This window comes from Lytechinus variegatus, chromosome 14, assembly GCF_018143015.1.
Source record: "Lytechinus variegatus isolate NC3 chromosome 14, Lvar_3.0, whole genome shotgun sequence".
NCBI classification, from domain to species: domain Eukaryota; kingdom Metazoa; phylum Echinodermata; class Echinoidea; order Temnopleuroida; family Toxopneustidae; genus Lytechinus; species Lytechinus variegatus.
The window spans coordinates 17,819,430-17,832,723 of NC_054753.1; the positions used below are offsets into that span (position 1 = coordinate 17,819,430).

Genomic DNA, 13,294 nt, shown 5'->3' on the forward strand with positions numbered 1-13,294 from the left:
GTTGTTTAAAGGTTTGCATGGTGGTATGTACAATTGCTGATGTGGTTTACGGTACACCATGTGGAGTGTTATGGAAACAGTGGATAGAAGAGAAGAAGTGGATAGGCGAGAAAGTGGAGATTTGAGATTAGAGTATTCTTTCTTGAAAATAGTCCTGAAAAGGACTGTAAACCAGAAGGAATGTTGACTGGGAACAGCTTGAGTAGTAGAGCTGATGAGGAGATGCTGGCTTGAGTCGGCGAGTAGAGATGATTAGTAGAGAGACTCGACGTTTCGGACAGGTTGACTGTCCGTCTTCAGGAGTAGTCCTTTTTCTACAGCAGCGTGGATGCCTATCTCATCAAAGTGAAAGACTCGTTGTTTGGACTTCACTCTGAAATACTTGGTTGCCCGTGTCTTTATTATTAGCAGGTGATGCTGGCGTACGGCCGCCATCGGATGGAGTGTCCTCTCGCATATTTCCGTAAGGTACGGCCTGTTCTTCTTGACATGACCGAAGACAGGGAATCGTCTGCCACAAGGGCACAGACCGAAAGCTGCAGTAGAGGATAAGAAAGAAGAAGCCTTGGAGGAAGTTCAGAGTGATGAAGAGAACCTGGATCCCAAAGACAGTAGGTTCGATCAGGTTAATGTATCCCACGACCCAAGACATGATGATCAAGGTGGAGATGCAGAAGACATCCTTGAGACGTCCAATGACCCTTCCTCGCGGTGAAGTATTATCACCCTGTTTGATGACTAACTCCCCAGATCGCTTCAGCTGATACACAGAGAGGGTGAACGTGACGAGTGTGAAGAGGATGATTAGCAAAGCTGGTATGAGAAGACCGCAAACCGATGGCCAAAACTGAAGGAAGCAGCTAAAATGAACAGAAAACGTCACAGTATGATGGTGAGAAATAAGACGTGATGTACAACATTATACCCTTATCATTAGAGTTAAACACGCCGTACACAATTCATTATTTAGTCCTCTTCCTTGGATGGAGACTATTCCATACTGGTAATAATAATAATGATTACGAAACAAAAAGAACATAAGACATATTTGCTTATGGATTACTTTCTTTCTCAAAAGTCTCTAATCGTTTCACAATAATACAACATGATCAACACACTTTGGTTTTGACATAGAAGCTGTCGGTCACGCGCTCATTTGTTTCAACATGTTCATGGAATAAATTCATGCCAGCTCCCCCAATTATTTCATCTGAATAAAAATGCTTTTCACACGCACATATTTCCCTAACCCCGGGATATCGGTAGGGCTAAGGGTGTGTATGTGTGTGTGGGGGGGGTCTTAGCCCCACCAATTTCCAGGGGTTAAGCTAAGCCCACTTCGTTTTCCCACCACATTTTAGCAAAGTGGGCTAGCATGGTAAATATGACGATACTATCTGGCCCTGCAAAATACAGGATTGGCCGGCTAAGTGCGGTGCTAAGAGATGCAGTGTGAAACGAAACCGGGCTAAGGAAGAGTGGGGCTAAGCATTAGCCAATCACAGAAGTCGAAGTTCCACGTTTATTACGCTCTGTATGGCAAAATCATCAATATTAATGAGCTGTGTGATTGCCGGGGGTTAAGACGTTAACCCCGGCTATGTGGTTAAGACAGTGTGAAACCCCCCAAAAGATGGGGTTTAGGAAATGCAGTGCGAAAAGCATAAAAATGTATTTTACTATACATTCTTCCTTTTCTTTGTTTTTCATACTCATCCCCCCTTTCCAACACCATTTCCTACTTTCTAAAATTGCTTGCAACTAGCCATTATTTTCTTGAGTATTTTCATTCATATGTGGCATCATGACATTTGATAAAGCACTTCAAACTACCTGATCGAACTAGATAATTAGAGATAAGCATCTTTCTTCTTTTTTACACTAACAATCATCATTGATTTTTCGCTGGTTCTCCATTTGCACTTGTTTTTTACATTGTTAGTGCTCATGGAAACTATACACTACAAACACGTTGCAAATTAACTTACTAGTCCGATGTTACATAGTTCCTTCGAGCAACTGCACCAGTCAGGATGACTATCAGTCCGGGAATACCTAACGAACGACAGAAAATTATGCTGTAATGATAATTACGTACTTTTGCTATCATACGATAAAATTTCTGACCGGGTTTTTTTTTCTTCTTTTTTTTTGGTGTTTATCGATTCGCTCGTTTGTAATATTTAAATAAGGATGGTCATTGATTGAATCTCAAACGTAAGAGATTAATCACGAAAAATATCGAGGGGTGGGAGCATTATGCCCCTCTCCCTGAGCATTAAAGATAAGAATACAAAATAGTATTTCTGAAGGTTCGCTTCGCTCTCTTGGAAATCTAACGATGTGAGGTATCCCCATTGAAGCACCACGTATACATGATATGTACTCCGTAAATGCAAAGGAGCTTATCTCGTCCCTAATCACGAGTGAGACGAGGGACCAGCTCTGATGGAGTGAGATTTCGGTCTTTCAAGAGTGAATTTTCACCTTTTTAGGAATGAAAGTGTGCATCTATTTTTCACTTTCACTCCAAAAGAGGTAAAAATTTACTCTTGAGAGACGAATATCTCACTCCATCAGCACTGGTTCCTCATCTCACTCTGAGAGGAGCGTGATTACGGACCAGATTAGCTACTTTGCCATCTATACAGATTATTTTTTTCCTCCTTTTATTTCTCTTTTTTTTATTTTCCTTTATCTTCTTTTCTTATTATACTCCTCCTCCATTTTCCACTAATTCTTTTTCTCCACTCTTCTTATTTCCCCCTTGCTCTTTCTGCTCCTTTTAATTTTCTTCATCTATTTTCGCATTCTATTTATTCCTTTTCATCTTCATCATCACCTTATCTTCTTCTTCTACTACAACTAGAGTAATACTGCTTCTTCTTCTGCGTCTTCTTCTTCTTTTTCTTCTACTTCTACTACTATTACTACTTGTATAACTACTACTACTACTTTTAACACTACTACTACTACTACTAATAATAATACTACTACTAATACTACTTCTGCTTCTCATTATTTTCCTTTCTATTTTCTTAGTCTGTATTCTGCTTGTGCTTATTTGTCTTCCTCCTTTTTGAAAATGTTCTGCCATTCTTGTTCTCACCTCATCGCACCCTCTCCGAATTGCAATGACGGAAGTGTTTCATAAAAAAGGGAATTAGATGAAATCTTACCCCATGCTACAAGTCCAGCTTTGACCATGAAGCGCGGAATGCTGGAACTGGATACAGAGAAGTAGATGTCGAGACTCTCCAAGCCTATCCAAGCTAGGGATGAGATGAAGAAGAATTGAAGGAGACCGGAAAGGAATCCACAGAGGCCGATGTCGACCTCCGAGACGTCAGGATACCCATCCAATGTAATGATGATGATGAAGGTGATGTATAAGCACAGTAGGGTAGAGCAGAGACACAGGAGTATCCAACGAGACTGATTCCCATGTACATACCTATAGAACAAACATACGTAAATAAATACACACAGATTATTATTCACGCACACGCATATCCGCCCACACTTTTATTTTTCAACACACGCACACAAACATACATACACACATACGCACCCCAACACACATTCTCACGCACACACACTCTCCCAACGCAAATACAAGCGTAGACATGTTAGAGGAAAATTTAGTCTACCAAATTTTACAGGAAAGTATACACTAGAGTACATCATGGACCTTCAAGGCCCCGTCTTACGATTGATCCAATCAATCGCAACTCTATGGAAATCCATCAGTGTCATAATTTTGTTTTTTATTCAGGAAATTTGCAAAAAGTCCTTTGTATACAAAAGAAAAAAAAATTGTCAAAAATCGATGAATTTATGGATATACATTCATATCTAGATTTTTTTAACAAACATGCATATTATATGTTGACTTTGCTGACTTTACATAGTTGCGATTGATCGGGTCAATCACAACGATAAGACTGGAGTAAGGGTATGTAAACGTGTGGGACGGTGTGCATGTGTGTGTGCGTGCAAGGGAAATGGTTGAGTGTATTTGAGAGAGTCTGTTAAGAGAAGTTGGGAAAAGGTAGTATTACTAGTACTTGAATCTTACCTGTTTAGGACATTAGCGAGCAGTGTTATCAATAAACACGCGATGGAGAATGAGCAGCCGATATAGATGAGATTCCTTGATGCGGCTGAAGGAAAGGAGAAGTGAACATCCTACAAGAAAGTAAATAACAAAATATCAATCTGTGCCCCGTCTTACAAAGAGTTACGATGGATCCGATCAGTCGAAACTATGTAAAGCCAGCAACGTCAACATCTAAAATTACACGTTTCTTCATTTTTTTTCTATAATCATACGTTCAGTGTTTTCTTGAAAATTCTGTATGCTTCTCCTTGTTTTTGTTTGACATGGAGCAAATTTCTTAACGAACAGTTAGTGATTAATTTCCATATACTTTAGATTGATCGGATCAATTGTAGGCCTAACTCTTTGTAAGACGGGGGCCCGATATACAATAGGGACTATTTCAGAAATAGCAATAGGTCAATAGGTCCAACTAATTCAAAATGAAAGATTATTAGTAGTGTTATGGTTGTGGCGTTTGGCACAGGCATTGACATTGGTGCTCTTGGATCTGATGGAGATAGAGTTACGTTTGAAGGCACAGGTTTACGATATTATGCGCAAATGAAAATACGTGATTCTGATTGGTTGGTAACCGCGTTGCGTTTGATACGTGTGAGGTGCTGCTGGTCGCAACTCTTTATGCTAGGGGTCTCTTTGGCCTGAAGAAAGTCTAGCCTCTGCCACGACTATCTGACCTCGTACACACCAATGGTTAAGAGTTGGTTAAAAACAATAACCAACCAATATCTGACTTGACAGACTAAGTGACAGTTTCATACATTAATGAGATTAATTAACATCTTAACATGAGATTTACCTAAATCAATTTTGTTGACTACTTTTAAAAGAGAGGAGTTGAGAACAAATAAGTCGGGTTGAAATAGGAGTTGAGTAGAGATTGGTCCGCATTGATCTAAACTTTTTCAATGGTCATAGCTGGTGGGTGATTCATAAAGAAGCTACGAATGGTCACCCTTTCTTCTCGTAAAAGATATATCCACATGTAGATGTTTAGCACTTAAGAACATGTTCTTGGCGAACGTAAAGTTCTGCTTAATTTTACGAACAAATCTATGAAAAATCCACCAAGTAATATCAACCCTTTTCTCACCATTAAAACTGCAAAGTTGGTCAGGTGATCGCAGCTGCATACAATTAGTTCACTTGTATTATACTTCAGGCCACTACTCCTGTCGCCTGATGACGTGATATGACGACATCCACTCGTTGACCAATCAGGGAGGGCCATGTCCCAGAAAGCACAAGTTGGATTCTGATATCCAGCCTGGTCGTTAAGAAACGTGGTAATATTAATGATAATTGTGATAGCATTTTTATTTACTTAGGGTAGCCACTTCGGTTATAAAATGCTCTATCTTTGGGTTTTCTTTTAAAATAATAAAACGTTCTTATTTACCCTTCTCAACTTCTTAGGAAATTTCCTGAGCACTACGCTAGCAGAAGGTTTTATTTTCAGAAGCTTTTGGGTATGACTCGGCAAGAGATCGAACCTATAATTATGACCTCCGTTTATGAGGAGGGCGATCTACCACTAAGCCACCGTGCCCCGTATTGGATCCAAGCCATAAGAATGATAAAGACGATGAGAGGGCAGATTGTGTTACATGTATGACGGGCCGTTCATGCCATAAACCGTCATATTATTACCCTAACCCTAACCCTATATTGACCAAAAAATCATATTGAGAAAGACATTGCCCCAGGACGTCAATAATGCTAGTCTCGTCACACCTCTCTTTAACATTAAAGAAAATGTAAATGTATCAGGTAGGTCTTTATATTTAATTAACAAATTTTAATCAAATTTTCTTTCAGGGAAAGTGCTTTCCACTGTTAAATCTTTAACACAGAATATCATGTTTATCGTTGATTTTAAGATAAGGAAACCTTTTTGGCGAATATATTGGTAAAATTTGACGATCTCTATAAATGGAAAAAGGAGCATACCCTTATTGGTTTGAAGATCAAAACGATGTCGTCTTTGAGGTTGGTGAGCTTCGTTCCTCCAATCGTTAGCCCGACTATCAATGAATTAACACTCCGATTGAGTCCATGTCTGTTTTCGTTGAGTTCTTTCAGGTTGCTCGATGCATACAGGGATGATGTCCGAAACACCGTGAGGGCAACGCGTAACTCGTTCACTTTAGTGGGTTCCTCAAGATTGTCAAAGACACTTTGCGGTATGACTATCTCTAATTGATACTGTTGATCCGGATCGTTCGAGGCATGGGTGAAGTTGATTTGACGTATGGTTAGGTTTAGACCTATTTCAAGATCAGCTGGAACCACATCGGAAATCTATTTTATATAAAAAATAAATAGGTTTTAAGTAAACAGTTTTTATATGAAAGGAAATACTATTATGATATAAAGCATATCAGTATCAAAAGTAGATATGAATGCATCATTTATTTTCTGTTTTGCAAGATATTACGATAAATTCTTTCATGATACTGATATGGCTGAGTTTATCTCAAGTTGAAAGAATGCCAGGTGGAAATGGAAGAATTATTTGGATGAAAATACATTTTTTTAATGCAGATAATTGATTTTGAACAGCAGTTCTTCTGTCCTTAGATAATCAAGGGATTTCTATTAATATCATATTTGCATATAACAGGACAATGTCATAGTAAAAGCGGTATAATTTATCAAAGCAAATTACCTATTTAAAAAAATAGTTCCCAAATCGGAGGCAATTTAATGAAGACACATGGTGATTTTGGGCCTTGACATGCTTGATGACGATCATTATAATAATTATAATAATTATAATAATGACTTGATATTCAGATAGGCTTGAATGCTTATGGCACATGGGTGAAGGATAGAAAGTGAAATGCTAGGGATGAATATCTATAGAACTCCGACAGAGATTTAATCTCTATAGTCGTGTCAGACAGTCAGAAACTGGACAGAATCCTTCCTATACACACGGTACACTGCAAAAACTCCGATGTTGATTTAACACCTGCCGGAATCTATGTATAAGTGTTAAACAACACCAGTTTGGTTTTGTTCTTACACCAGATAGGTGACTGTTTATATGACACCACTTAGTATATATAAAAACAGCGTTGATTTGATTCCAAACTGGTGTTGTTTCAGTAATCTCTGGTTTGGACATACACTGAAAAATATCCGATGTTGATTTAACACCAGCCTGGAATCTATATATGTCCACACCAGAGAAGTATTGAATCAACGCCAGTTTGGAATCAAACCGATGCTGTTTTAATACTAATTGGTGTTGTATAAGCACCTATCTGGTGTTAGACCAAAACGAAACTGTTGTTGTTTAACACTTCTCTGGTGTGGAAATATATAGATTCCGGGCTCGTGTTAAATCAATACCGAATTTTTTGCAGTGTACACCTTTTTACATTTACCTGGACATATACATTTTGTGAAGATTTTGAATAGACGTTCTCATCGTTCAGTGCAACAACTTTGAGATGATCTTCGAAAGCTTTCAGAATCATTGAGATGGCTGCTGTAGTGGATTCGATCTCGTAAAGATCATCCTGGTCAATGTCTCCAATGTTGCTTACGATGGTCGTCAGCATCGATGTGATCTATAAATCATTTTTTTTATTAAAATTAAAACCACTTAGAATAAAAATGGGGCCGAATACCTTAAATTGTTCAAAGAAAGAATTTGTGTTAAGCTAGGGTTACATCAAAACCACATTCTCCCGAATAAATTCATTTCATTCAATTCAATCCATTTATTTATTCAACCATCAAAAGGATAACAAAGACAGTACAATATACAGTATTGACAAAGTTAGAAAAAAAAACAAACAAACAAATAGATGGTTCGGAGACCCCGCAGAAGCGATGCTTATAAAAGGGGTCACCATGATACATTAATACATTACAAATAGCATAATTAAAGAGTAAAAAAACTTAGATAAAAAATAATGAAGTGAAACACTCCTGCAGCAAAAAAAAATGGGGTTAAGGGGGGGGGGGGGAGAAGAACTAATGTAAGATGTGAGATTACATGCATGTACGATCAATAAACGGAAAATAACATTTTCCTGCATAAACATCTAAATCTTGATCCTGACCTATTCTGCCCGAATTAGGCCTGATTCGGATGGTTTCGGTGGATTCGAATGTTCCCAAATCTCTCCCGGATTTTGTCGTATTCGCAGAGGGAGAACAGAATACCCCCGAAACCACCCGAATACATATATTTGGATAAATTCGCAGCTAATTTGTTTCAGGTAAAATCTTAGCATAAAGCATACTTTGATGTCATGCTCCATTCGACTCTAATAAGCCTTGTTGAATTTGAAAATTATCTTGAAATCGATGATGTTTATAGTCAACACCTGGGTGTTGTGGCGAGCGCCTGCATTCTAAGCGACATCGATAAAGGTTAAACGTATCTCTATCACCAACAGATCCAGGAGCATCAAGGCCAATGAAATTGCCAAACTCAAGGACCATATCTTCCATTTTAAATTAGTTGGACCTATTGACCTATTGTTATTTCTGAAATATTGTAAATCAGGGCCTCGTCTAACGATGGATCCAATCATCGTAACTCTATGGAAATCCATTATTGTCATATTTGTTTCGACATAATTATCCTTAGTAAACAACAAGAATTACACTGGATCTTTAAGAGATTGATGAATGTATGAGTATACATCATAGAAAAAATTATCTAGAAAATATTATACAATTCAGGGGCGGATCCAGCTTTCGCCAATAGGGGGGGGGCCGAAAAATATTTTGATCAACATTTTTCTCGATTGGCCGCTACAATCTGGCTTTTTTTTGTTGGTTTTTCAGGGGGTAGTCCTAACTAAAGACTGAAGTTTTAAGTATATGCTAGTTTTTATTGCTATAAACAATATAAGGTATCTCATGTGGTCTTAATATATAATGCGAGCGCGAAGCGCGAGCTAAAAATCTTTGATATTTTATGTCCTTAGAACTGAAGATTCAGAGCAGTTTTTATAATCATGAACAAAGATAAGTATCCGACTAAACAATGCGAGCCGAAATTTTATCATATAGTAACGTGAAAAGTGACTCAATTAGGACTGTTTTAGTGATTAATGAAGAGGATACAAGTATCACCAATTAAATAATGAGAGTGCGAAGCGCGAGTTCAAAATTTCTGATATTCCGACCTGAAAAAATGAACAGTCTAAGCGCGTTTTTATTTAAATAAACAAGCTGTGTGTCTCAAACAATTAAATGCGAGCGCGAAGCATGAGCTTAATTTTTTGATATACTGACATGATAAAGGAACATTTTGACAAATTTTGGTAAGAATTTCCAAAGAGCATACAGGGGCGGATCCAGCTTTCGCCAATAGGGGGGCCGAAAAATATTTCCATCAACATTTTGGCCGCTATAATCTGATTTTTTTGTTGGATTTAAAGGGAGTAGTCCTAACAAAAGACTGAAGTTTTAAGTATATGTTAGATTTTATATATAAACAATACAAGGTATCTCATGTGGTCTTAATATATAATGCGAGCACGAAGCGCGAGCTAAAATTCTTTGATATTTTATGTCCTTAGAACTGAAGATTCTGATCATTTTTTATAATCATGAACTAAGATAAGTATCCAACTAAACAATGCGGGCGCGAAGCGCGAGCCGAAATTTTATTATAGTAACGTGAAAAGGGACTCAATTAGGACTGTTTTTAGTAATTGATGAAGAGGATACAAGTATCACCAATTAAATAATGAGAGTGCGAAGCGCGAGCTCAAAATTTTTTGATATTCTGACCTGAAAACTGGACAGTCTAAGCGCATTTTTATTTACATAAAGAACAAGCTTAATTTTTCGATATACTGACATGATAAAGGAGCATTTTGACAAATTTTGGAAAGAATTTCCAAAGAGGATAGGTATCTCACAAATCAAACAATGCGAGCGCGCATTTGTTATAACAATTTGTAAATCAAACAAAATAGTGAAAGCTTGATGTGTGCGCTAAAATATTGTGTGCATATTCAGGGGCGGATCCAGGATTTTGAAATAGGGGGGGCGCCAGCGGCGAGGGAGGGAAGCGACCGAGCGGGGGGAGGGTGTGGGAGGGGGATACCCCCTCCCACGGCAAGGACTTTTTCAAAAAATCATGTCCAAAAGTCGTATTTTGAGAGCACATTTAGAAGAAAAATGCACACTTAAATCACTGTAACTTCATGAATAAAAGACACATACTGACTCATTTAGGAGCTGGTTTCCAGTCACACACCGTATAAGCGGTCATTCAAAACATACATTTGGCAAAGGCTCTTCACTTGCTTGCATCGTGTGATTGAAACGTCAAATTTAAATGATACGAAACTGAGACTTGTAATCGATAAGTTCCGAATAATCCATTCTGTTTATTGTCATTTGTGTATTTACATTGTGTGTTTGAAACGAGAATTGTTTAGTCGTATGGCAACATGCATAAAATTTGGTTCTTTTTTCCCCAAAATGCACAGTAAATTGTTACAAACTACAGAAAAAACGACATCATCTTCTGGTAATCAACCTTTTCCCTCGTATTATTTTCAAATCATCTTCAATAATCCAGTCATTCTCTGCACAACCTCAAAGTAATATAATGCTTCTTAAGGGGATTCTCATCATTTTTATTGTTTACGTTCAAAGTCTCTCATCGCGTTGCCATCTTAACTTATGACCAGCCAGGATGAAATTGTATTTATATTTATTTTAACATAAGATAATCAATTTTTACGAAGCACTTGTTAAAACTATACCACAAATAATTAAATAAGGTCAATGATAAAATGCTAGAAAATACATGTAAGGAGCTTTTGATATCCAGTCCATAATTGTATAAGTTATAACTATCAGTGGCAGAAAATGTAAAATAAACCGAGGCTCGTCTTCGGTATACAGAGTTCAGAAGGCATTTTGTAAGCTTTTCATTTATGAAATTACAACTTGTTTAGACCATGAATTCATATAGGCTTCCAATTTGATGTTTTTTCTACATGTTGAATCAATGTATACTAGCTTTCCAACCAACAAAGTAAATGTTGTAAACTGTATTGATTGCCTTCTGTTGGGCAAAGCTATTCCTGCCAAGTTTGAGCTCAATCATGACTTTTATTTTTTTAAGATGAAAATATGGAAAGTTTATTTATGCAAGACAAACGAAGAACAGACGAAATAGTGGAATTTAATTACTCACACTATAATATATAAGGGATATACTTTGTATTTTTATTCTCCCCCCCCCAACCCCCACCCCCCCCCCCCGTCACATAAAATCTTCGCTCCTTACACAGCAAACGCGGAGTGGGGTCGACTGGTGATTGAGAATATACAATTTTGCTCCTTGATAATTCGTTGGAATGATTGCTTCGGCGAAACTTAGTTGGGGCGCCCTGGATAATATGCCTCTGAATCTACCAGAAAGTGTAAAAGTTAGTTTACATTAAATACAAATATGTCTGACCTATACATTTCAGTGAAAACGTACATGACCAAGGCAGAATGATAATGCTGCGCACGTGGCGCCCGATATAGGGCTTCATCTTTGAGTGAAGAATAATCTCGGGGATAGACATTATCATTAGCATCGTTGAATCTTTCTCTCGCGATATGTTACTTACAATTTACATGTATTTGCCATAAAGACGGACAAACGCATGTTACAAAAAACACAAAATTTTGGGGAAAATGATATCCAATCCAACATCTTCACACTGGTCACTGCACTGCAACTCCCGATTACAAGTGGTGCAACTTTCCAACCAATCGACTTGCGCGCCCTGGAATTCCGGAATTTGCAATACAGTATGACAGAGGTGCATTTGTGCGAACACAAAGGCCATGGGCGTAAGTTAAATATAGTTTTGACTAGATCTAGCCCTTGAAATTGACTACATTGTACCAATCCAGTAAATATAACCATCAAAAAAAAAAAAAAAAATCCGGCGAAAATAGGGGGGGGGGCGCGCGCCCGGGCGCCCCCCTCTGGATCCGCCACTGATATTGATTTCAGAACTGGATATAGTAAGTATCTTTTAATCCTATTGAATGGGATTCATTACACAGGCAGTGCGAACGCGAAGCGCGAGCGAAAATTTTTATATAAAGTATATTTTCCAATTCTTCCCCTCACCCTTTTAGTCTTGTTTCCTTTCGGGATCGGGCCGGCCGTCACGAGGCTGTAAATTACACATCCGGGTATAATACTTCTTTCTTATACTTTATTTCTGTTTTTCGTAGTTTCTATCAAGTTAGAGAGTACACTTTTTTCTGCAGGTTGTCAAAAAATAGGGGGGGCCGGCTCGGCCCCCTCCTGGATCCGCGCCTGCAATTAATGCACATTTATGAGTGTGTTATGACGATGCAGCACATTCGAGGGTATTTACAATTATGCGAAAGCAAGAGGCGCTTGCGCCGAGTGCTTTTGCATAATATTGTGAATGCCCGAGAGTTGCTCGCATCGTCACTAACATCACGAATCTTAAAATGTGCATTAATTGTTTTATAAAACGGGTCGGCAAAATGAATTTTTCATGGAAATCTTGTTCAAATCCCTCCAACTTGTGTACGATCGCACAGACGAAGAGATCACAAGACTGTCAATTATGACATCACAGGCGTATCTACTATGCGCGCCTAAGTAAGCGCATCAAAATCCTAGCTAGCGCCAGCCTCTACTGAACGCGTATCAGTTTTTACGTGCTATTGGAACTAATGCTGCACAAAAATTGCACAGTGCTGCACAAAAAATGCACAGTGCTGCACGAAAAATGCACGACTGGAAGGTTGCGCATAATTAAAGCATGAACACGTGACTTGAATACGCACTCACCATTGGCTACATCCTTGAACCCGTTTTATAAATATTTTTAATTGCATTTTAGATATTGACGGCTGGCCGTCCATAGTTGTGATTGATCGGATCAATCGTAACTCTTTGTACGACGGGGCCCTGTTATGTTTGCCGGATGATGACGTCAAGGGTCGGTCCCAAACGTAATGATCATTTCTAGTTGATGAACGTGTACAGTATGAAATAATAATAATAATTAGACTTATATCGCCCAAAATCCACTCTGTAGAGTGCTCAAGGCGCTTCTTAGGAAATTATAGAAGAAATCAAGAAGAAGAAGAAAACTCAATATATATTTCATAATTTGAGGCAAATCTGAGTTTGACATATAT

At 38.2% G+C, this 13,294-nt stretch overlaps 1 protein-coding gene across 1 annotated transcript; it reads right to left on the minus strand.

The window, feature by feature from the left end:
• Positions 1 to 235: 235 nt before the first annotated feature.
• On the minus strand, positions 236 to 3,628 carry LOC121427959 (adhesion G-protein coupled receptor G6-like). Its single transcript, XM_041624537.1, has 4 exons — positions 3,600 to 3,628; positions 3,180 to 3,454; positions 1,989 to 2,055; positions 236 to 860 (listed from the first exon to the last, which is right to left on the minus strand). The coding sequence occupies exons 1-4, from the start codon at positions 3,626 to 3,628 to the stop codon at positions 341 to 343; spliced, it is 891 nt and encodes a 296-aa protein (XP_041480471.1). The 3' UTR covers positions 236 to 340.
• Positions 3,629 to 13,294: the final 9,666 nt, after the last annotated feature.

Bases quoted from the DNA above. Each gene is read 5' to 3' on its own strand.
- LOC121427959 (XM_041624537.1), bottom strand. From the start codon at position 3,628: ATGTCTACGCTTGTATTTGCGTTGGGAGA. The intron at 3,455-3,599 runs GTGTGTGTGCGT...TTTGTTCTATAG, and splicing joins CTTGTATTTGCGTTGGGAGA to GTATGTACATGGGAATCAGT. The intron at 2,056-3,179 runs GTAAGATTTCAT...GTCGTTCGTTAG, and splicing joins AGCTGGACTTGTAGCATGGG to GTATTCCCGGACTGATAGTC.